The 25531-nt window shown below is 38.9% G+C and overlaps 1 protein-coding gene across 12 annotated transcripts in view; it reads right to left on the reverse strand.

The window, feature by feature from the left end:
* Positions 1-25531, reverse strand: part of PPARGC1A (PPARG coactivator 1 alpha) — a 718583-nt gene that overhangs the window by 104230 nt on the left and 588822 nt on the right. The window contains exon 1 of one of the 12 annotated variants that reach the window (XM_061419796.1): positions 17888-17987. The exons of 6 other annotated variants lie outside the window; for them this stretch is intronic. In XM_061419796.1, coding sequence (XP_061275780.1) covers positions 17888-17905 — 18 coding nt within the window. In that variant the 5' untranslated portion in view covers positions 17906-17987. 5 more of the 12 variants (XM_061419800.1, XM_061419793.1, XM_061419798.1 and 2 more) reach the window with 5 other exon arrangements.

Consider the following 25531-nt stretch of genomic DNA (forward strand, 5'->3'; position numbering starts at 1 on the left):
TCCCAAAGAGGCGGATTTCTACTTCAAACTGGCTATCTGACCACTAACAGCACTGCAATCTGTGAAGAACCCTGCAGAAACTGCTTACTGCAGGGGTCTGGTGATATCAGAGCTATAACGACTAACCCACCTGCAAGCCGAGGGGTCTCAGTCGGCAGGCACACCCTCCCAGGTGTCAACCTCACGGCCCGCCCTTCCAAGGTCAGGAGAGATGCTGGGGAGTTGTTCCTATCCAGGCAGCAGTTGGGCATGAAGCTGAAGATGCTGCTTGACATTTAGATTTTGAATAAAATAAGTTCTATGCAGATTTTTTTCTCACGCGCCCCTGTCATCCCTGGCAGGCTACATTACACGGGTCATATGCAGCAGTGTGATCGTAAGCACCACGCTGAGAAGTAGGTACTGGGTAATGGAGTCAGCAGTTGGTAAGGGGAGGCTGGGAGGAGCCTGAACATTCCTGCAGTTCCTCCCTAAGACCACCAGGCCCCAGAGAGATCCTGAAAGGCAGGCATAAAAGTAGTGCCAAGGAAGAGCAATCACCTCCATTGCAACTCTTTCCTTATCATTTTATTGGTCTTTCCTTTTTTATTATTGGAGTTATCCCAAAGTTACAGGTCAGTATACTAAACTAGGTTTATAAGTAAGCTAGGCTGAAGAGAAGGTTTTGTTCTGGTGCAATGTTCATGTTTTGTTATGGGTGTAACATGTCCCAGTCTCTACACTTGCTCACTGCTTGTCCTCCAAATACAATACACATATACACAGTTAACTCTTCTACAACATGACCAATCCAGAGACAAGGGGAAAACTTTTTCAGTCGTACAAAAACTGCTAGGATTGGGGGAGAGTCTTTAAAATAAAAAGCAAAAACAACAAGAAAATAAAAAAATAAGTTAGATAACAAACGATCTGTGCATTTGGTTTAAATTCCTTTTTTGGATAGCACACTCTAGAACCCATGTCTTGGAATGCTGACACTGATTGGGTGGACAGCTTCTTGCTGTCTCTCTCTTTAACAGCCCTCTACAGGCATGGCCTCTTCAAAACCCTTCAACCTTTCAGAAATATGTATTTTTCAGTAACTTTTAAAATCATTGAAAAGACAGATCATTTTTTTTTTTTTTGTATTTTACTCTGATGTCATTCACATATTTCTTTCCTTTCCTCTGTCAGTTTCTCTCATTTTTGCTTTTCTGTTATGGCTGAAAAATGTGCGTAGATGCTCTTTCCAATGTTGACGTGTTAATAAAATCAAGACTTCTGAATGTGGCATTATCCTGATAATCTAAAACACATTAGTGGTAGCAAGTGTTCCTGTTATTAATTTATATTTGGTCTTTGGATGATGCCAGCTTAACAGTCCGAGCCCTGTAACTGTCCTCATTTGACACGCTGGTATTTACTGCTTCCCTATACATCTGTAACAGGTGTGCTTTATGGCAATTTACAGAGACACATTCTACTGCCTCTCTGCAACTATGACAGCTATTTCACAACCGCAGCCTTAATTTTATAATAAGATTTAAAAGGAGAAAGCAGTCACTAAACACAAAAGGCTAATTATTGTACGTTATTTCACCCCAACAGACTTTTCTCTTAGTTAAGGAGCAGACAATAAATTAGCTTAACTGCACTGATGATAATGAATCATTATAATTAAGTATAATTCTCCATTAACCTTTTGGAGGTTTTTGTGCCATTGATGGTAAATTTTAAAGAGAAGGAGAGCAGAAAGAGTGGACTTGGCCACATTAATTATATTAACGAAAAAAGAATCTTACTTCTTAAAAAAAATTAGTCAAGGCAGGGGAGAGTGGGGAGGGCAGCGGTCAGTAAAGAGTGACAGTCTTAGTGGAGTGTATGTCATCAGAACTGTCTCTATCAATCTTAGTAACCTTATTGGACATCACCTTCATTAAACTGCGAAACACTGGGGACTCCGAGTAGCTACAGTGATATAGGCCTTTATTAACCAACGTGCTGTCTTGTCATTATGTGCAAAAGGGCATAATACGTTTTAAGATGACAGCAAACATTAATGATTCAAAAAATGAAAGCGGCTTCCACTACCTGCTGCTCGTAATATTTGAGCCTGGCGGAGGTGATTCCCAGGGCTGCTGCCACCAAGGCTGGGCTGCTAGCCGCCTGCTGCCTCCGGTGCAACAGAGGAGTGACTGGCCGGTCTCAGCCGACGGACCGACAACTCAATCCACGGCTGGACAATTAGCCCGAGACCTCACCTCCCTAAGCACAAAATTAAAGAGCCCCTGTTCTAAATGGTTCTGATGCTTCTTTGAATATGACTACAGGAATGCCAATGATGAAAATAAATCTTCCCTATTTCCATATGATCTAGTTCCTCAATCAACTCCTAACGGCATCAGGAATAATACATGATGGAAAAATGAAACTACAGCAGCTGAGACCCACAGTGCCAGCCAGACAACCACCCACAGGATACTCCAGCTACTCGAAGACAATCAGGACTTTGAAGCCACTTAGAACCCTGACACATAATAGCTACAGGATATATGAATTATCCATATTTCTCCCACCTTACCAAGAAATCACAACAAGATAAGAACAATTACAATCCGCAAAAAAAACATCTGCCAAGGCAGGAGAAGGCAGAGGAAGCCAGCATTTGCAAACCCAGCGAAGAGTTAAGAATCCAGGGCATGCCTCGCTAGAGAAGAAAAATGCGTTCGCAGACGGCCTTGGCCAAATTATTTTCACTTTAGATGTGTATCGCCGTACCACATGGACATCTTATTTAATCAAATCACGTGTAGCCCTTGATCCTCCCCTTACCCTACGTGCCCCCAGCTTCCCAGAGGAAGCTCTCCCAGCCCTTTGCCAGATTCATTGTTAGCCACTCAGATCCTCCCTGCAATTCAATTTGGGTCCATCTCACCAGAGTCCACAGAAAGTTTCACTTGTTTCCCAAGTTGGCCAAACTTTCCGAGAACATTCCATTGTGTTGAATGCAAACATGCCGCCGTCCTCCGTCCCCCCCTGCTAGTCACTCGAGACTCCAGAGATTACGAGGAAACCGGCTTGCTTTTTTTCTCCCCCTGTATGAATTGTAGCCAGCAGAGACTGTGGAATTGATGTATTGCCGTCTATTTTTACACAAGCAGCGAGCAGCTCCACACACAGTCCTGCATAAACTCTATTCTCTCTCCGGCTTCAGGCAGCTCTCCGTGGTACAGACAGTTTTAACCATTGGCTTCCCTGCCCAGATGCTAATGGAAAACCTTGCACTGTAAAGCAGGTCTTTTTTTTTTTTTTTTTTTGCTGGCCAAAGCTTTCAATCACACAGAGGAGTTTTAAAGGAATCAGCTTTTGTTGTTTTGTGTTCTGTGGGAAAAGCAATCTAAAATAGCCCAGCAGGATTATTTAGGATTTTCTGAGTTCTCCGTCTGATGAACAGAGAGAGAAGAAAAAAAAATCCGGACTAGAGTCAAAACTGACTAGATTTGAGTCCATCCATTTTAATATTTTTATCTTCATCTTATTATAAATAGAAATGGCATTTTTCCAACCAGGCCACTAAACACCACTGGAAAGACTTCAGCTTCTGATTCATATCAATATCTTAGAGCATAAATATTGCATATGAGTAGAAACAGAGCCAAAGGCACATGGAAAGAGTTTCTAACTGCAACAGATCCTGATGACAGCAGCTAAGCTTTGATTTGTTCAAGGTATCTCAGAGTCGCCTTAAAATAGCAAACTTATAGGAGTTAAGATAAGATTGAGATTCTCTTCCAAAAGCACCTGCCCCCGGCTACTTTTCTGCCTCCTTTCCTCACTCAAACCCAAGCCCTTCCCCCCCTCACAGGAATATTTGCATCGCGAGGGAAGCTTTGGTCCTGGCTGCAGTGCCGAGCCCAGCCCCAGCTCACCTCGATGTCACTCCATACAGAGTCCTGGTTGCACATGTCCCACGCCATCCAGCTCCTGAATGACGCCAATCAAGCTGTTTCAACTCCAATCCACAGTGACACAGAGCACACACTCATGCAGGCAACCAGCCCCTTACTGAGAGTGAACTGAAGGCACCTGTCTTACTACAGTCCCCAGTCACATGACAAAGCTATTAAAAAGTAGGCTGGGCTGTCACTCACCCAGCCTCCCTTCTCCTGTGCTGCTAGCTGCTCAAACTTGTGACGTCACTCAAAGGCAGCCCTCTGCCTCAGTGAAGTAACGCTTAAAAAAAAAAAGAAAACGGAAAGAAGAAAGAAAGAAAGAAAGGGAACACTTGGACTTTTGGAGCATCATGCTGTGACTAAAGCCAGCTTTGAATGCCACCAACTCTAAACAGAGCCCTGACGATATAATAACTAAAATCCCCTGCAATCTTTTTTTAATTTATTTTCCTTCCAAAACAAGCAAGTGGCAAAGCTCCCTATTTCATGACAGAGTAACTACATTCTTAGCTCAAATGTGTACTCCCTCAGGACTCAAATTTGAAGACATCCAAGTGAACTCAGTTTGGGACTAAAGCAAGATAGTATCACATGATGCATTTTTATGAGATATTTTCTAATTGGGGGAGTGTTTGAAAGCAGAGGATGAGGCATGACTTTTTTTTTTTGCTTATTTAATCAACAAAACAGACTATATTTCTTAAGGTATAAACAAACTCCTCCACGCAGAAAACGGCTGTCCCCGTGGCAGCAGGGAATACCAGCTCCCGAGAAGTGTTACTGCAGTTTGCTTTGCTCCATATAAGGAGAACAAGCAACAAAATACCATCCTTTCAGGGTCCTTCAAATCATTTCCATTTCTCTCATAGTTCTCAGAAAACAAGTTAGTAAAGACAGTCACTGCAGTTTGTGCCCAGATCAGCTTAGTTTCCAGCTGCCTTTTTCCCCCATACATGTAGCATTCCCTCTCTAACTGCCTTAGGGTGCCTTTTTGAATAAACACTGGATTCCAACCCTAGTGCCCTGGGTTGTGCATTTTGCCTGTGAGATCAAGAATGTTCATGGAGTCGGGGGAAAATACCAACATGTTATTAACAGAAATATTCATTTCTTGAGCTTTTTCATTTTTTGAATTTTTCAGCTTCGAGCCTGAGACAATGAGAGCTAACGCAGGTGCAACTGTTTTAGAATAACACTACACATCGAATCCATAACAAATTCAAGGTACTAGACAACTCTGGGAAACACTTCCATAACCCCACAGTGGTCCGATTTAACCCTTCCAAGTTCCAGAGTGATGTACACGTGGTTGTGTATTTGTGAATAAAATCCATATACTTTTAAAATCAGCTCGATTCTTTTACTTGATAATATTTTATCTGAAAAAAAGTTCCCCAGGTATCTAAAAATAATTCTCAAGCACTATTTGTTTAATTTTTTATTCTACTAAGTTTAACTTAATGAATTCTCTATTGTCCTTCCCTTTATCAAGAAAAAAATGGTGATTTGCTCTAACTAAAAAGTCACTCAAATATTAAGGTGAAAGAAAAAACAACCCAAAAAGAAAAAAAAAATCAGACTGTTTATTCTTTCAGATCACAACTCTTTAAAAAAATTCGCTTACTCTGATATCTGCAACAAGTTGCTAGTATATTCCTGAATAATGTGATGAAATTGACAGTTTGTCATTACCAGACATAAAAAGATGGCCAAAAGCATTGACATTTTAAGTTAGCTGAATACATTTCACTGGCACATTTTGCCTCTTACAAAGAGTGGAAAATTACCGTAGTTTTAATTTTCTAAATCAAGAAAGAACAGGAAAATACAATCTCAGGAAGGCTTTTATACATGCAATTAGTGGCATTACTCTGCATTCCCCAGAAAGAAACACTAATTTTCTTCACAATTATATTCTGATTTAATGTAAAACTATAGTAAATTATTAAAATGCAGGGCAAAGGTCATTGGCTCTGCCCTCAAAACAGTCAACTGTGAAATAATATTGGTCATTTGACCAAGAAGAGCTGATGTTTATTCATTATCATCAGGTGATCCCTGTGTCGTGATATTCTCTGATATTTTTATTCGTGTTCACTGAATGCAAGGCATCCATTATATATGTGTGTGTGTGTATATATATTTATATTAATCTTATTTAAATCTTTTAGAGAAGTTCTTTACACTGGAATACTCTGTATTATTGCTTTTGATATTTCAACCTGTTTACATTATGTTGTCAGGGCTTTCTTGTTTGTCTTTTTTGCCACCTAGTTCCACTTTTTCTTAATTAAATCAGCACCTACTGAAACCAAAGGTGGATGTGTGTGTGTGTGTGTACGCAGTTCACTGGCACATTCTCCCTCTTACAAATAATGGGAAATTATACATATACTTTTTTTTCTTACTATCATGAAGAGGGGTTAGTCAGAAGTCAAAACATTGAAATGATTTATAAACTACAGCCTACCACAATTTTTCTCACAAATTTCTATTACTGTATACACATACAAATTTATCTAGATCCTTGGGGCAAATTATAATAACTTCCACTATCTTTTGTTTTTTGTCTCAAAAAGATAACTAATGAGAGGGATATTTTAGAGTTCTTATAATTTGGTTAATTAGCTCTTCAGATTAAAATTTCTCTTATGTCCAGTTTTTCTTTTCTTAGGAAAACAAAAATTGTCAGTCACTCATCAACTTTGGTCTTTCCCAGGAAGTTTCTATATTTGATTCCCTCTCTACCTTGACTGTTTCCCTTCCTTTCTCCCTGCGGCCCTCTTTTTACCCCTTCATCAATTCTGCCTCCACAATTTCCAAATGTTTGGTTTCAATCAACAAAGATCTATTGAAACCTTACTGTGTCCACAGCAATGTATTGTAAGGGCTTCCAAGACAGCATATGTCATGGACACAGGGGAACTTACAATTTGGGGGATGACAGACATTAAAAATGGAGAATGATATGAAAGAAGCAATGCTACTTTCCTCAATATCCAGATTCCTGTCCTCCTTAAAATATACAGTTTCTAGGTACAAGGTTCTTTCACTAAACATTAAATGCACACCCAAATCAACCCCATTTTGTCTCAACAATAGAAGGAGGTATTTATTAACATCTGTTGAGTACACATGATGTTCCATATCTACACAGAGCCTGGATTCCACCCCAATGGATTTTCTCTGCTCAGAAGTTCTGTTAACGTTTCTCAAGACTCAAACATAGGTGGAGGCAAGAGGATCTATCCTTAAAGTTGATAACAGAAGAGAAAATACACCTTCAAGAGACTAATTCAATTCTTTGGAAAAAATGTAACTAAGAACATAACATTTAGGTTTCAATCCCCACTCCTGCCCCAAATTCCAGGCTTTTGCTCCCCTCCATATTTCAGACAACTGCCATATCTAAAAAATAAACTCAGTCAAACTGAATTACCCAAGTAGACAACAGCAAAGACAATTGGTTTTGATCTAATTATTACATGTATAGGTGAGAACTCAGAAGTAAAGAGAGCTACTAGCATAAATATCTTTTTTCATTTGTTTTTCTAAGTTTACAATAAACTACATAAGAATAAACTTAAGGCTGAAAATTTTCAAGAAAGAAAAAGGGAGAAGAAAACCTACAGCAGAGCTTATAAGGGCTAGACATTGAGATCAGCAGTTTAGACAGCACATTTCAATCAATTAGTCCTCAAAACTATCCAATAAAGATGATATCTGTGTACCCATTTTATAACTGAGAAAAATAAGACAGAGCCAGGATTTTAGATAACAGTCAAAAACAGCATATAGATCTCTAAAAATCCTCCTTGGAAGACTGAAGTTTCATACATAAGGTTAACATTCATTCTCAAATCAAAAGCACAGCTAAGTCCCCTGAGGCAAATTTATAACCTAGAGACTGTCTATTTAATGGGAAACCAACATTCCTGGGAATGTTACCTGCCTAGAAAGGAAAGGGATCTGCCCAGAATGGCTAATATTTTTAAAGTTAATCATTACTAACAGGCATTCAATTGCTGGCTTTTAATTCCTGGAGGGGCTCATTGATCCTGAAACTCCACATCAGTGTCTGAGCACGTGCTCTGAGCCCCTGGGACGTGTTCGAAGCTGTGGCTGTGCAGGGCACAGAAGCTGGTAGGAGGGCAGGGTATAATAAAGGGGCCTAGTCTACAGGACTCTAAAATGAATATTTTACACAAAACCACCATGGTGATGTCAGTGTGAACTAAGCATATTCGGGCAACAAATAGAGGAAAATCAGTGGACAACTTTATTGCCTCCTAGCATTCATTTATTTATTTTATTTTTCAGTAAACTTAGAGGTGATAAACAACTTCAGCAACCTCTCTCTCATCTCCAGTGAAATTGTCTGCCGACCAGCTCTAGGCAATTGAGCCCGTATTTTAACATGGATCTCAAAACCTGCTCTTGGAACTTCTCACATTAAAACAAAAAATTACCTACGAATTAGTCCAAATTGCAGTCAGTTGGACTAAATTAAACGTAAGGCAAAAAGTATGCTAATTAGGCCCACAGATAAGAGATAATAAAAGGATGGTTAAAATCTGATTTCGTCTGATGTATTTGAGCATTTACAGACATTTTCATTTACCTTAATTATTTCAGGTTAATTTATGTAAAATACAGTGAGTTATTGATTGTTTAAACAAGAACTGTTCAACAGGGTTATTTGGTATTTTTTTTTAACTTAATATAAAGCACATGCTATTTTATTAAATGTTATTATTTAAAATGTTAAAGTCCTACTGATCCTCAATAACATAACTCACTTAGTAAGAAAAACATTTTATCCCCTAACTGAAGTTCCTGAGGGCCAGAGAAAATTAGGGTACACAATTATTAAGTTGAAACAAAAATTGTTAGTCAAGCAGTTCCCTTTGGTACTTATTTCTAGAGCTGGGGTCCTAATGAGCTTAACTTCTTTTGATTGTAGTGAAGTAAATTGTATTTTCAACTATTCTTGAGATGGAAGAATTAAATAAGTGAAGTTTTTTTTTCCTTTTTTTTTTTTTTTAATCCCACCAGATCAGACTTGGAAGGGTTTTGGTTATTTTGCTTTTATTTCTGTTGTATATTTTCCCAGTGCTTTGGCATTTGAATTTACTCTAGCAGAGTAAATATATATCCTAAAAATGTGAGGATGTAGAAAGGAAATAAATTCTCATCTTAGGAAGTAATTAGCTTAAGGTCTAAGCTAAATTTTGTGATGCCTTGTATAAAATCCTACTTTCTATTGCTATCCCAACTAGACACAGGATTTTTGAGGAAATATTCTTAACCAAGAAGACCACTTCTAAGACTGACCTCTGCATTTAGCAGCTCAATAAAAAATAGATGTCAAATACCACTGGTCGTATTATAAATGAGCAGAGATTTTTCTAGGGGACAAGCAGGCAATATGTGTCAAAAATGTTAAAAATGGGCAACCCCATAGACCCAAAAATTCTACTTCTAGAACTTCATCTTAAGGAAATAACAGGGGGATACATGGAAAGAATTTTAGTGTGGAGATAGTCAATGCTACATAATTTACATTATTGAAAACTTGAAAGCAGTGTAAGTCTCCAACAATAATGCCCTGACGAAATAAATTATGGAACACTGTATATATATATATATATATATATATATTCATACAGACATACTCAGTATGTATATATACTCAACGCTATCATTAAAAACTGTAGTAAAATATATTTAATAGCATAATAAGAAAATGTTCAAAATATATTAAGGTTTAAAATTATATTTGAAGAAACTATAGTCACAAAAATTTACATATAAATAACACTCAGAAAAACAGAAGCACAAAGAGGATAAGGAGAAAATATAACAAGGTGTTAATAGTGGCCAATGACATAAGTTCTTTTATATTTTTCTATGTGTGAATATATGTGTCTTTCTATAATTTTTAAATTTTCTGAGATAAACATGTACAGCTTTTATATTCAGAAGAATAAAACTATTCATTTTTTTAAAGAAATATAGAGATTCAGACTTATAACTATGCATTCTTAACATACAGGGAATGTAACAAATAGAAACAGCCTCTGATATCCACTATAAACTTCAATATTCATCATATATCTAAAAGAAAGCCATTTCTGCCTATCAAGTCTAATAGCCACTCCACTCAGGATGCAAGGCTGGGAGAAGTTACTATCTGGCCCCCTGAAAAACACTCTGAGCTCTGAATTCTGGGGAAAAGAAAGCTTTCAGCTATTAAGCTTGCCTGAGAGGTGGGCCCAAATCACTGACCCCAGATGCCATAGCCATCTACACTTTGTTTGTCAACTTGAAATGTCACCAGTTAAGTGAAACAAACATTCCATTGAAAAATGCAATTATCCTTGGTACAGTTAAGGAGATTTCAGTTATTTATACAAAAGCATCTATATTTGTTCATCATATTTTTTTCTCCCTTCTTGCATCTAATGGTGTTCAGAAGCACATACCAAGGGGAAAAAAAAGTAAATACTTTTAGAATGGTGTGACTAAAGTATTAAGAAAATTTCTCAAGAAGGGATTTTTACCAGCTGGGAATAAGATGGGGCGGTTATAGAAGGAAGAAGGGAAGAGCTGTTGGAGATGTGGCTTTGATAGGAGACAACTGAAATTGACTGGTGCGAAAGATGCAGTCCAAATTTCAAACCAGCAACTTGCAAGTGAATTTCTGTACCACAATCTGTTCCTGAATGTGGAGCCACCTGTGTAAATGCTGTCACGTTGCAGCCCTGTTCTTGGGCAGGAACCTCATTCTGGGTTCTCCAAATGTCACATGAGACCTTGACCTCCCCTTTCCCCTAGAAGGCTGACCATCTCCACAGGAGTGAAAGCTGTACTGTCAGCCTCTTCAAATTAGTGTTCTTGCAGTTTTATGGATCTTCCCTGCAAATTACTCTTCCTACACTTGGGTGATCATTATTGTGACCATTAAGAATTTTCATGAGAAGATGGTTCACAGGGATGAAACCAAGGCCAAATTCTTGAGATTTCAAGTGATGACATGAGGCTCAAGTCTTCTTAATAAGTCGAGTGACTCTGTGGATCTTGATTTAGCCCAGAAAGGATGGAAAAAGAGGGTAGGAAGGATATGGGTTCTGCAATTCAACTTTGGGCAGTTCACTTAACGATTCTAGCCTCAGTTTCCTCATCTGTCGATAGAGGTGGTCAGATTCAGTTATATCTAAGATCCCTGTCAACTCTCAAATGCAGTGATGTCTCTGCCCTGACAGAGACAGGAGACTTGGGAAAGCTTCTTTGCACAGGGTGAATGCAAATGTTGCACTGTTCAAAGGAACTAGAAATCAGGGACAATGTGTAGGAAAAGTAAAAGCACATTCTCATAGAAATATGGATCTTTAAACTTCCTAACCATTCCAGAAAAAGAATAGATGAGGACTGGAAATATATAATACTTTCATGAATATTGCCCATAAGAAGGCCAGTTTCTACAGATCCGAGGATCTTACAAAGCCCAGGTCATTGCCCCAGAGAAATAGCAAGATTTCATCTTGTTTATCATTAACTCTATTAAACGGTACAAGTCACGCTGACGATCAGGTCCCTGCTTGCATAGTAAGGATGAAAAACACACAGTTGATACGATAGTGACTATTCACTTATGCCTGCATATAGATGTAATTTAACATACTAACATGTGATTTGGTTTTACAATGGGTATGAAATAATGTTACCCAGAGAGAGAAGATTTAGAAGGGTGGATGGATCTGAAATTTAGGGTTTTGTAAATAGGAATAAGGTCCATGGAAACAAGAGCTTAAAGTAACATTCCTGCCTTCTATTACCAGAGCATTCGGCCCATTAAATAAAAAGCTCATAGTATTTGGTAAAAGGAGACCTTACCTTTTTTTTTTTTTTTAATTTGAGAAAGATCATCTGAGATGTTACTATAGAACGTGGATGTAGAAAAGAAGGACAAATGCCTAACATATGCTATCCTGGCATTGTTAGCAAATATATTAAATCAGGATGTATCACAGGATAAATAGTTGATATATCACTGGGAGTTATGCAGTTGTCCTGTTTAGCTCTTTTCTTTGTACATACGACCCTATTTAGCAGAAGGAAGATCTGTGCTTCAGAGCCAAATAATACCATCCACTTAGAGATCGTCCCTTAGTGCTGAATGAATAGCCTCAGACATACTACATTCCTCTAACAGAACATTTGGAGAATGAGCCCTGGTAATAGTGGAGGAAAATCAGGGAAATGATAAACCTCGGTAAGGAAAAAGGTGCTTGATAAACCACCAGCACGTACAGGGCTGGACACCCCAGCAGTATCCTCTCGCAAGACAGATTACACTTCCCATTTTCTTGCACCCAGAAAAAGAGAAACAAGAAAACTAACATAAGATAGCTTGATTTCTGGGCCTGTGAAACAAATCTTCAAAAGGCAATTTACAAGTTTCCCTTTTCAACAGTTCAAAAGCGTTAAAGAGCCCAGGATGTACTTTGCCCGAAGCAGATGATCAGAAAGGATTCTTTTCCTACCTCTTTTCAAAACAAAAATCTCTGACAACTCCTGAGGTATAACTTTCTACCATCCATCTTAGTACATCCATTTCCATGTAGGGTACCTAAAAATAGGCCACACCTAACCTTTTACACAGCCATACAAAGCTATTTAGTGGGAACTCCAACTCGGCACTCTCTTGCGGGTATTTTCAGACTGTGCCCTCTTTGTTTTCCCTATTATATTACCCTATGTTGAATATTGCGTAAAAACACAGGACAAGAGTGGTTTGCTGGGATATACCTTACATTGCGACCGCTAAGCCTCCATAATTGAGTTTGTTATTTTATTTTGTTTTAGACTGAATCAAATAAAAGTAAGCTTAATACTCTTTTAAAAAGCAATTTAAATAGTAATTAAAGTTCAATAAACTTATTAATTCCACTGGCAATATTATGGTTGTTGAGATTCTTACACTTCAAAAGTATAGCCAAATACATCAGTGAGAATGAAAAAAAAGTCTACGATACGTGAAAATGTGCATAATTCCAGCAAATATAATGTGAAGATAAATAAGCCAGACACACTCAAAAAGTATATGTTTGATGATTACTCTAGCCATTATATGAATAAGTACGGAAACAGATATACCTAATTTATTAAGCCAGAAGTCAGGTTAGAGACTGACTTTGGTTTGGTTAGAAGCTGCGAGCATGGTGTGGGCAAGGGGCTCCAGAAATACTTGTGGTTGCTCAGTCACTCAGTCATGTCAGACTCTTTGCGGCCCCATGGATGGGAGCCCGCCAGGCTCCTCTGTTCATGGAATTTCCCAGGAAAGAATACTGGAGCAGGTTGTCATTTCCTTCTCCAGGAGATCTTCTTGACCCAGGGTGGAACCCTTGTCTCCTGTGACTCTTGCACTGATTCTTTACCACTGAGCTACCTGGGAAGCCCTCCAGAAAGCTAGTTATGGTTTATTTCTTGCTGTCAATTCTGGTTCCATGGATATGGTCAGTTAGTGAAAGTTCATGAACTCAACCCTTATGATATATGCACTTTTCAGTATTCATAGTATATATCAGTAAAAAGTCTAAAATGCACAGAGAAGAAAGAGAAGAAAATCTTCCCATACTCCAAATTTTAAAGTTTGCTACCTTCCTGTTAAAAAAATTCTGAATGTTCAACTAACCTTAAAGAAGCCAATAAACCACACAGACAATCAGAAGTGGAGTAGGAATCAAGAGACCCAATGTGGACCTTGGACAAAGCCATTTCAATTGTCTAAATTTATATTCTATCAAAAGATGAGATAAGATTAAGTATCTGAATTCTTTCTTTTTTTTTTTTAATTTTCATTGGACTATAGTTGGTTTACCATATTATATTAGTTTCAAGTATACAGCAAAGTGAATTAGTTATACATATACATGTAACCACTCTAGTTTTAGATTCTTTCCCCATATAGGTCATTACAGAGTATTGAATAGAGTTCTCTGTGCTATACAGTAGGTCCTTATTAGTTATCTATTTTATATATGAGTCCCTGGTGGCTCAGATGGTAAAGAATCTGCCCCCAGTGCAAGAGATCATCTAGGGTAGTGTGTATATGTCAATCTTAATTTCCCAATGCATCCCTCCCCCTCCCTTACCCCATGGTAACCATAAGTTTGTTTTCTACATTGGCGACTCTATCTCTGTTTTGCAAAAAAGTTCACTTGTACCATGTTTTTAAGATTCCACGTATAAGCCATATCACATAATTGTCTCTGGTTAACTCACTTCTCTGAATGTATTTATTAAATGAAGTGAAAGAAACTTTCAACTCATAAACTTTAGTACTTTGCCTTTGGTTTAAAGTTCACTATTAAAGGGGGTCATCAACTTGGTGTGAAAACCTGGTCCTCTTCTCTGAGAACATAACTTTTGGGGTCAGTCAGTGCAGATCTGCCATTGGGTATCTGTCTGATTCCCTGGTGGCAAGAGTGGTAAAGAACCCGCCTGCCAATGCAGGAGACATAAAAAATGTGGGCTCGATCCCTGGATCAGGAAGATCCCCTAGAGGAGGGTATGGCAACCCATTCCAGTGTTCTTGCCTGGAGATTCCCATGGACAGAGGTCCCAGAGAGTCAGATGTTACTGAAGCGACTTAGCATACACATACACCTGTCTGTGTGAACCCAAGTGAGTTTAATTATATGATCTCTCATTTTTAGCTGTGAAAATGGCAATATAAATATTAATACCTACTTTACATGATTGGTGTTAGGGTTCAATGAGATGTATACGCACCTAACTCTTGGCATATAATAAGTACTCAGTAATGATACCTGTTATCCACACACCAATATGTAAAACTCATTGAACATCAAGCACCATCAGAGTAAATACAGAGATCTGCTCTTTCCTGGCTTCCTCATCTAGAAACTATTCTAGAAACAAAGCAGAGCAGACTTTCTTTTGAAGTCTTAACATTCAGCTGACTTTCTCTGGGTGCACACACAGAATCATCACCTACACTTTTAGGATGTCAAATGTCTGTACGTGAAGAAAGGGAAAACCAGCCTCACACCAGTCCTGACCCGGGTCTACTTCTAAAGAGATCAGAAGCAGCAATTGCAGAGAGCAGTTTTTGTTTCCATGATGCTGGCCACAAAAGTGATCTGAGCTAACAGTCTTTCAAGAGTTTCTCTGTTAAGAAGCAAGACATCCATATGGGGCCTGAAAACTGACAAGATACCATGAGTTTGCAAATCCGAGAAGACCCACCAAGTAGCAAATCATGTTTTAAAATGATGCTATCTATGGGGGCAAAAATGGAAAACAAAGCCACAGAAGCAAAACAATTCAATATAAAGTCAATTTTGCCACCAGTGGCCCATCAAATACATCGTCTCAGCATTCACATTCTTCTGGAATTTGTGATCAATCATACAATTAATTTTGAAATTGATAAAGTGATGTAAAGGATATGTTATATTTTATTTTAGATATTTAAGGTATTTTTTTTCTTTCAAGTAATTTTTCTGTGTCAGGATATGCTGCCAAGTAGGGATATACTTTGAAAACGGTGCTGTCCAATGCAACAGCCACTAACCACTCATGGTCCTGAGCATTTGAAATGTGTCTAGTCAAAACTGAGATGTTCTGTCAATACAAAATATACAGAAGATTTCAAAGTCTTAAATGTGAAAAACTGAATAGAAGATATTAACAAGTTATAGTGATGACATGTTGATATAATATTTTGAACATATTGTGAAAAATAAAAGATGTTATTAAATTTAAATTTACCTTTTGTAAATGTGGCTACTAGAAAATTTCAAAGTATATATATGATGGCCATAATCTTCCTACTTGGCAGTGGTGGCCTAAAGTTTTGCACTCATCTCAAGTAAGCGATATAGATGCATATAAAATGAGTGACTGGAGAGTCAGCGGCTTTCAGAATGTAAAGGGGTGTTAGGGCAGAGTGCGAGCAGGACTCACCTCTAGGCGCATCACTTCCATCCCCATTAGTGAACAGTGATCCTTGGAGCTTCACCGTATTCTCTCACAGCCCTGTATTAAATGCTGTATAACCCACTCTCCTTACATAATCAGGAACATCCCTGAGGCAACCCCGTATATCTTTTCAACACCTTCCATACCTTTTCAAAACATATAGATAATAATGAGATGGAAACTTATAAAGTGAGGTCTAACCAGGTGCTCCAGATTGGTGGGTAGAGAGAAAATAGAGCTGATCATATTCCAAAACTTGACCAGGCTGCAGAAGGCCAGAGCAGAACAAAGTATGCGAACTCTGAGGGATGAGCATGCAAGGTCCTCAAGAAGCCTGTTCTCTTCCTGGGGACTAGAGGCATTTTTCAGTGGGTAACATTCACTTGAATTACAAAATGCACTCGCTTCTCTCTTCCAAGGGAGAAAAGCCTGTTGTTGCATTTATAATGTAGCTTTAGTTTTGGATGCCAAAAATGATTCAGTAAACACAGTTATGTTATGGTATACTATTTCTTATTCAGCACTCAAATTAATCTCAAGGCAGTGCTGGCATTAATTCAATTGGATGCCTGTACTTAGGATTTCACATAGGTGTCTTCATCCAATTCTTCTTCGCAACTAATAAAATCTTAATTCATGGTAATATATTTATTTCTAGTTCAGTTCATGTTAAGGAGTGCAGTACTTTACAGAAAACTAATTAATATCAATCATATATTATAACACTTTTAATGGTTCAGAGGAAAATCTTACACTAGGGGAAAGATTAGATGAACCAGGGGGTCTTAGCCCATCCTATTTACTCTGTTCCTAAGATTTGAGGAAAAGTACCAAGCATCATTTAAAATATTAATTTAATTGAGGGTGTGCATCATGGGAAGTCTGGGAATTAAGAACCCTGGTTCTGATCCCTAATAGGACATTGATTTGATGTGGCCCAAGAATGTAATTTACACTCTCAGAAACTCTGTTTTCTACCTACTTTGTGTAACAACCATATAATTTGCAAGTTGGTAAAGATATTCAAATTCAGATACATGGTACTATTAAAATAATGAACAACTTCACTGATAGCATGCCTTCTGCAATCATTGGTAACAATTCTATTTTTATGAAATGTTTGAGTAATGTTAATAGCATCATATTTTCTGGGATTGGACATATAGTCAGCAGGATGGTATGAGTGTGAGTCCTGGATGACGACGGAAATGGTGCCCCCTGGAGTTGTGCAATGCAGTAGCCTTTATGTTGCCTTAAGGGGCAATGTTTAAAAGGCTTGAGTCTACCCTAGATACAAAGAATTGGAGCAGTGGTTATACAACACTTCAGCATCTTAAAAAAATAATTATTATAATTCAATAGGTGCCTTGAAGCTGCATGGTCATACTCTCCAGCCTTTTCCTTTCCAAATTAGGCATTAGGCATTCATTCATTCATTCCATAACAATTCCCCCACAGTGACACGCCACACACAAAAAAATTAAGTTAAATAAATAAGCAAAAAATTTAAAAGATTGGCACATCCTATCCTTTTTTTAATTTAAATTTTTAAAATTTATTTTTAATTGGAGGATAATTGCTTTACAATGTTGTGTGATTTTTGCACAATAATGTGAATCAGCCATAAGTATACATATATCCCCTCCCTCTTGAGCCTCCCACCCAAACCCTCCATCTCATCCCTCTAGGTCATCACAGAGCAACAGGCTGAACTCCCTGTGCTATATACACAGCAATTCCCATTAGCAATCTATTTCACACATGGTAATGTACATGTTTCAATGCTACTCATTCTATTCTCTTTTTTTCCCTCTTTAACAATCCACACATGAAACCTCCAAATCTGAGAAAGATATATATTTTTAAATCCTGATAATTAGAAAGAAAATAAAAGCCAAGACATCAGCAGGAGGCTGGGGGCAGAGACCATGTCTCTCCATACTCACTTTCAGAACTGAGTCCATAAATGATAACCCCTAGGATGCATGTCATTCATTTTACTGCAGTGTAAATAGTTGCACAGCAGGTCGAGGGAACACTCACGATGGGGGCTCACACACGCGACTTTTTAATTCACAAGGGCATGGTGACGTGGGAGGGCACCTGGGAGTCACTGCTCAATGAACTCCACAATAGGGCACAGATTTGAAACCCAATCTTAGCCTGATATGGACGTAAGAGCAAATACATACAGTATCATGTGCTTTCCAACAGCCCTGTGTCTCGAGGGAGCTCTATGACATCAGCAGTTCAGACAGGTGGTTCCCTTTCCAACTGTGGAAAATAAAACCCCACTGCAGCGGCACAAAGTAAATATAGCTGTACTGTAATTTTTCCTTGGTGCACTCTCCCTGTGATTTCTGTCCTGTGATGATACTTTATCCAAGGAATCCATCCAGGGCATCCTTCCATGCTAATCACTGATTAAACATTTGCAAATGGGCTGACACTGGCATTCAAGACACTGGTAGAGGATTCTGTTTTGCTGTTCTGGTTGGTAGAATGAGAGTTTTTCCACCTCTCATTGTCAACTGGCTGCCTAAACCTCTGCTGGAATATGTCACCCTCTGTCTCTGTTACTAATACAACCCAAGAAAATGACAGACAAGAGTCAGACCATCTGAAAATCACATGCACAGAGCAGGTCAATACCAATCACATCCAGTTCGAGTCTGAGAACTCAAATCAGCTGAGATGTACTAAGCCCTTTGTGACCACAACTATTTGCTTTTGCATTTACGAATTATTAGCAGAAGGGCACCCTGTAACTTCTGTATAAGATTACTTAATTCAACTTCTGTTTCCCTTTCTGAACATAGATACTTTTACACTCTGACAGCCGCTGGCTCTTGAAGCATTCTCCTTTTTGTTGTATCTCCTTAGAAACACAAATCTTGTTCCCTGGCAGAGGCGGCTCTAAGTGCTGGACCACATGCCCGAACTAGTTCTCCCTCACAGCTTTAATTCACAGTAAGTGGCATGAAAGGAGGTCAGCCCTTCTCAAAAAACACTCAGAGTTCTTTTCGACTTCAGAATCTATTTTGGAAAGCCACACTCCCTGGTACGTAAAGAGCAGCTTCCCATTTTGAAATTCTGGCTGTAACTACTGACAACTTTGTGGAACGACCCTCAAAGAGGCAAAAGCAGGGTGATGATCACAGTTTCAACTCGATCGTCATTCTCTCGGGCAACTCCCATGAGACAAGCAAGTCAGTAACTGCCATCCCCTCTTTGCCCCCAAATAACCCTTTCATTTGAAAACTACTTATGGTGTGCATACATGTCTTAGATTTCTTTCCTGAGATGTTTATTGAATGCTTAACTCAATAATACCATCTTAATCCCGAAAGTTTCCATGGCAACCTACTACTGTAATAAACAAGTTTGAAGGATGGGAAATGAAGTTCGGGGCTCCTTTTTTCCCCCTCTTCTTCTTCAGCTTTCAAAGAACAGGGTCTTTTCTATTTCTAGAGAACATTCTACCTCTAACATTCATAGTCCATACTTCTCTGACATAGAGTAAAAATAATAGCAATAAGAAAATTATAGCTAACATCTGGGGAATATTTGCTGTGTGCCAAGCAGTGTACTGAGTAGTTCTGTGGATTATCTCACTTAGTTCTTGCACTAACAGGAGAAGCAAGTACTAATATTCTGTCAATTCTAGGGATAAATTCTGAATCTTAGAGAGGGTAACTTTTCTAAAGACAAAAAGCTGGTATGTGTGAGACCTGGAACCTGAAGTCAGTCTTGTCTGACTGAAGATATTCTGCAGACTATGCAGAAATATGGCATTTTTTGCTTGTGCTTAAAGTCAAATAACAGACATCTAGGAGTCTCTCCACTAATCAGAAGGGGGCCAGAGCTTCACATTCAGAAGCAAACACCAAACTCATTTAGCTAAAACTGCCAGGCAAGTTAAGAAAAGGCAGAACTCAGACAGGAATACAGTCAGTACATGGTACCCTGCTCTGGCCAGCAGTAACCATACCACAGGTCTCTTTGAGTGTGATTTTGCAAATCATTTAAAAGAATGCCCCTTTTTCTGTGGATCAACCGCTGAAGTTAACTTGGGGTGTCTGATTCAGATCATTGAGAGCATACCCTGAGAAAAAGAAACCCTCATTAGAAGGCCACTCTTTTCCCTCCACTCTTCTCCCTAAATGAAATTAAGACTCCTTCTGAAGGTGGCAATTGCAAACGAAGGCCTGATTACAACACATCTTAAGGCCACATGGCAAATCACACTACAAAAAATGTTTTCCATGCCACATATCTACTCTCTTACAAATCTATACCAGGAAGTACAAACAACATGTTTATCTCTCTCTAGAACAGAACTCAGCAAATAGATCAGAACCTTGACTCTAAATACGAATAACTGAATAAACTTACAATATATATTTTATAGACTCCGCTTGAAGTGTGGACAAATACAAAAAGGCTGCATGAGTTAGGGCCATTCAAAGCTCACTGTGGTAAAAGTATCCAGAAAGAAAGGCTAAAAAACATGGTTTTGTAATCTCCTGTGATTTATGAAATATCAATAAAACAAACTCCACTGAATGGATTTCAATGTAGGCTTGCAGAATTTTGTGGTGCTGGTTTTGAAACAATTATAACTAAGACCTCAAGTCCTTGGGTCACTTGGTGGACTAGAAGGCCATCATTCACAGGAGCAGGTTCCAAAGTCAATGGCCCAGAGTTCAAAGCCAGAATAGACTGTGTGCTCTGATATCCTCACACCTCCCAGAGCGTAGAGGAACAAAGGCAAACAGGGACAGACTATGGTCACCTGGGGGGTAGACGCGTGTGATTAATTCTGAAATCTCCATGGCCACCATCACCACAATGCCTAAAAAAAAAATCAAAACCATACTCATTGTAACTGAGTAGGAATGAAACGTGAGTGCTTTGGTTTTGCAGTATTTTGAGGTCTAGTCTGAAGATAATGATTTTATAAAAAGAAACTCACTTTCTAAAAGAGCATTAAGCCAAGTTCATAATCATGATCCCTTTCTAGGTATGTAAATTAAGCTGCTAAGAACAAACACTTTGAAGCAGAATCTAATTCAGATAGACATAGAATACATTGTCAGTGAAGACCGTACCCTCAGCAAGCAACGCCAGACACAAACACGAGTACGAAACCACCTCTACACCTCCATCCCACAAGCCGAACTACTTAATTTCTCTGAGTCTTCATCTATCCATCTAGAAAATGAACACAATGCCTACCTTGCAGGCTTAACCATGGGATTCCACAGAAGTTCAGGGTGTGTAGGTAAGAGGCTGCAGAATCCAGGCCTCACCTGCAGGGGGAGCTACACAAATGCCCACTTCCTTGTCTGATTTCTCAGATCCAACTATTTCTCTGTCCTCCCACTCCTCCCTGTCTCTCCCTTCCTAAAGCTTTTTTTTTTTTTTTTTAAGTAAAATGTATGCAGTAAAGTTTCTGTACCTACAGGCTGATGGGATAGACATTGAGATTTATGAATATGCAAAGGTGAATGAGGACCAGGCTTCATGCTTCCCTCTCTGGGGTGTCATGCCTACTTAGAGAAGAGAGAGTAGAAATGACAACTCAGCTTGGAGATTACAGTGAGTCCCAACTCAATGTGTAACAGAGGCATTTTTACAGATCAAAGTTTCACGTGAAAGAAAAATCTTGAAAACTCTTAAATGGAAAAAAATGTGATATCTAAATTTATCTCCAATGCTTTAGTCACTGCAAGTTTGGGCAAAGGTATGAGCAAAGAGATAGTACAAATTGCTAACAAATGTCATTTGCTTCAAAAGAAGGAGTGACAGACAATATCTACATTTTCCAGCTTCAAGCATCTTCTTTAGGTATCTGCAGGCAAAATCATTAAGGACTAAATATGAAAAATTAAAATTTTGAAAATGTAGAAATGGGTAAAATGTAGTCATTTCCCATTCAGAAAAAAACAATCAAAAAACAAAACAAACAAACAAAAAAAAGGAAAATGTGAAGTGTAGATTACTCATATGCACCAAAGGTCTTGCTGAATATCTGCATCATAAAACTGCTCTAGAAATGCCCAGAGTTTACAATAAATAAAACAAATTAATGGGCAACATAGGAGAGGAGAAATGTATTCTCAGAATTCATATATTCTTTTTGTAAATATTATCAGTAACCACCATCACTTGAAAAAGGAATAGGGAAGAGGAAAGAAAACACCTTACTGCTTGGAAAATTATCCATGAAGAATCTGTCTCTGTAATTCATGTCCACAGTTGTTATTTATAGTCTCAGACAGTAACTTGAGACTTGCCCAAGGGTGTGAGATAGACTTCCTTCTCCTCCACATGAACTCTGCCTACTAAGTACTAACTGCTCACAGTCTTCCCACCTTGTAAAGGTAGATAAAGTCAATCCTAAAGATAACAATTAAAACTTAGAGTCCTTGCTAAAAAGAGTTGGAGTCAAAGGACGACTTCTGCGCTATAGTGCCACAGCAAAGAGGAAGACACACATCACCCATCTCTCTACACCTAGATACCTGCATGGGGGAAAAAAAAATATATATATATATATATATACACACACACACACATACACATATATATGTATGTATCTCCAAATGCATAGAACACAGGATAAAAGGGGAACCAGCCAGCTGTTATGAGCCAACAAATCAGTAAGAATCCACTATGTCCAAAAGATGGTCCACCAGCATCCCAGGTGCTGAACCTGTGTAAGATCATAAAACTTTCTGCCCTAAAACTGCTTACTGTCTAAGAGTGAGTGGAAGGTTGGACTCACCATCAATCAACACACCCACATGTAAACAGAACAAGGGCATGTGTGCCGAGGGAGAAAAGATGGGGGTCAGTTAGGGGCTTGAAAACAGATCTAATTTACCGTATAAACAGCCTAGAACAAGAATGCCAGACAGGTCCTGTGAGGATGTTAGAGGCCCCTGCCCCACATGTGGCTCAGACCGTAAAGAATCTGCCTGCCAAGCAGGAGACCGGGGTTTTATCCCTGGATTGGGAAGATCCCCTGGAGAAGGAAATGGCAACCCACTCCCAGAATTCTGGCCTAGAGAATCCCCATGGACAGAGGAGCCTGGCGGCCTACAGTCCATGGGGTCGCAAAGAGTTGGACACAACTGAGCGACTTTCACTTAATTCTACTTCCTAGGTCCACATGTAATTCAAATAATTGAACCCATCACTAAATTACACATGAGTAGAGAAATCCAGTAGAGTTATAACCTTTGTCACAGTAGCTGTCTCCAATGATCACTTTTTGTTAACCACTTTATAAACTGAAGTATAGTTCATTTACAACATTAAGTTAGTTTCAGGTGTACAGCAAAGTGATTTAGTGTGTGTATGTGTATTATTTTTCAGATTTTTTCCATTATAGGTTATTATAGGATACTGAATATAGTTCCCTGTGCTGTACAGTAGATTCTTGTTTACCTAGTATATATAGTGGTGAGTATTTGTTAATCTCAAGCTCCAAATTTATCTCTGTCCCCACTCTCACCAGCTCCTTTAGTAACTGTAAGTTTGTCTTCTGTGTGTGTGGGTCTATTTTTACTTTGTAAATAAGTTCACTTATATCTATCATTTTTTAGATTCCACATAAACGTGACATCATATGGTGTTTGTCTCTGTCTGACTTAGTACGATCATCTCTAGGCCCATCCACATTGCTGCGAATGGCGTTATCTCATTCTTTGAAATAAATGCAATCATCTTTCAAAGGAAAAATTTGTGTGCCCTTGCATGTGTGACCTGCTTTGCTGAGTGCCCTACTCACTAGTTTAGAGTAGTGTTGGGTAATTCTGTATGGCTGCCAACATGCAAATAAAGCAAAACAGAGGTGTGGTTTGCCAGGACCTTGCTCATCCATCCATGGGCTCGCCAATGAAAGTTCTGGGATCCCGAATAAATGACAGCAAGAGGCATACATGCGTGGAAAAGGGCATGTGGATTCCTCTAGCTTTGGAGGGTACCTGCTTACTCTTAGAGGCAGAAGGAGGAAGGATAAGGAAGGGGAGGTAACATTCCCCTTAAATAGGGCTGACCTGGGGAAAGAATCAGGCTCTGATACTCCCAGACTCTTTGAAATGAATCAAGACACTTAATTTCCCTGGGCCTCTATAAAATAAGGATGACACCACTGCCCTCATGGAGAATACCTAGCGTGGCACCTGTAGATATTTGGTTAAATGTTAGCTTGCCTCAATACTAAGGGGACTAGAAAATAAAAAGGCCTGGTGACAAATGATGAATCATCCAAGGTCCAGAGTTAGCTGCTAAGGGAAATACAAAGAAGTATGAAAGATAGTGAGAGCCGAGACCTGGTTCTCAACCAGGTGGTGGGATGCAGCTGCTTATGTGATATTATTGGAAATCAATCTTTAACCTATGAAATTCCAGGAAGTAACTAGACCAGAGATAGAAAATCAAAGGTAGTTTAAAAAGGAAATAGGCAGCTTAAAACAAAAAAAATACAATCCAAGCTGCAAAGTCCATCATGTACCCACTACCATTCTAAATGCTTGTATACATATTATCTTATGAAATAGGAACTATTGTTATCCTTTTTTTCAGATGGAGAAAGAGACACTAAAAGTTAACAACCTAGTTTCAGGGTGCATGCCCTTAACCTCTACACTGAACTGCCTGCCTCTGCTAACAGAGTTTTTAATCTTTGCTAACTAAAACTGCAATGTGCTACAGCTACATAGTGGAATGAGAGCTGGCTAATGGCCTCACAGAGCCCACAGTTTAATAGGGACGATGGAATCTATGAGTCTGGGGCAGCTGTACAAGAATCTGCTGGACAAAGAACAGAGAAGCCCGGGCTGCCCAGAAGAGAGTGGGGAAGGAGAAGCAGGTGTTATCAGAACAGAGCCTTTCTCCCATCTCCTTGCTTTGAAATCATTCTATGTGCACCCAGCACAGTGTGGGGCACACTCAGTGGAAAATTGCCTTTATCATCTTTTGATTATCAAGATAATGATATTGTCTACTGATCTTACTCACAAATATGAATAAAATATGATCTATCCTCTCTCAAGGAGCATATGATCTTGTGGGGACGGAGATATGAATTAATTCTAATAGGACTTCTGAAAGTAATTCTAATAGGACTTCTCATATTAGGTTTGTGGTGATGACTTGAAATCTTGAGACGACAGACATGATATACAATCATAGTCCTGATTATTTATATCACCAAAAATTTCTGATAGTTACCTGATGATCTTCCTAATGGTCCATCAGTCTGACAATTTCTGCTGTTACATGTTGATAAACTAGGCTAGGGGGCTTCCCAGGTGGCATTAGTGATAAAGAACCTGTGTGCCAGTGCACTAGATATAAGAGACTCGGGTTTGATCCCTGGGTCGGGAAGATCCCCTGGAGGAGGACATGGCAACCCAGTCCAGTATTCTTGCCTGGAGAATCCCACAGACAGAGGAGCCTGGAGGGATACAGTCCATAGGGTAGCAAGGAATCAGACATGACCAAAGCAGCTGAGCACACAGTACAAACAAACTGGAATAAAGGATCATGCATTTAATTAAGAAACATATGTTGAAATA

Source organism: Bos javanicus, chromosome 6 (assembly GCF_032452875.1).
Source record: "Bos javanicus breed banteng chromosome 6, ARS-OSU_banteng_1.0, whole genome shotgun sequence".
Lineage (NCBI taxonomy): Eukaryota > Metazoa > Chordata > Mammalia > Artiodactyla > Bovidae > Bos > Bos javanicus.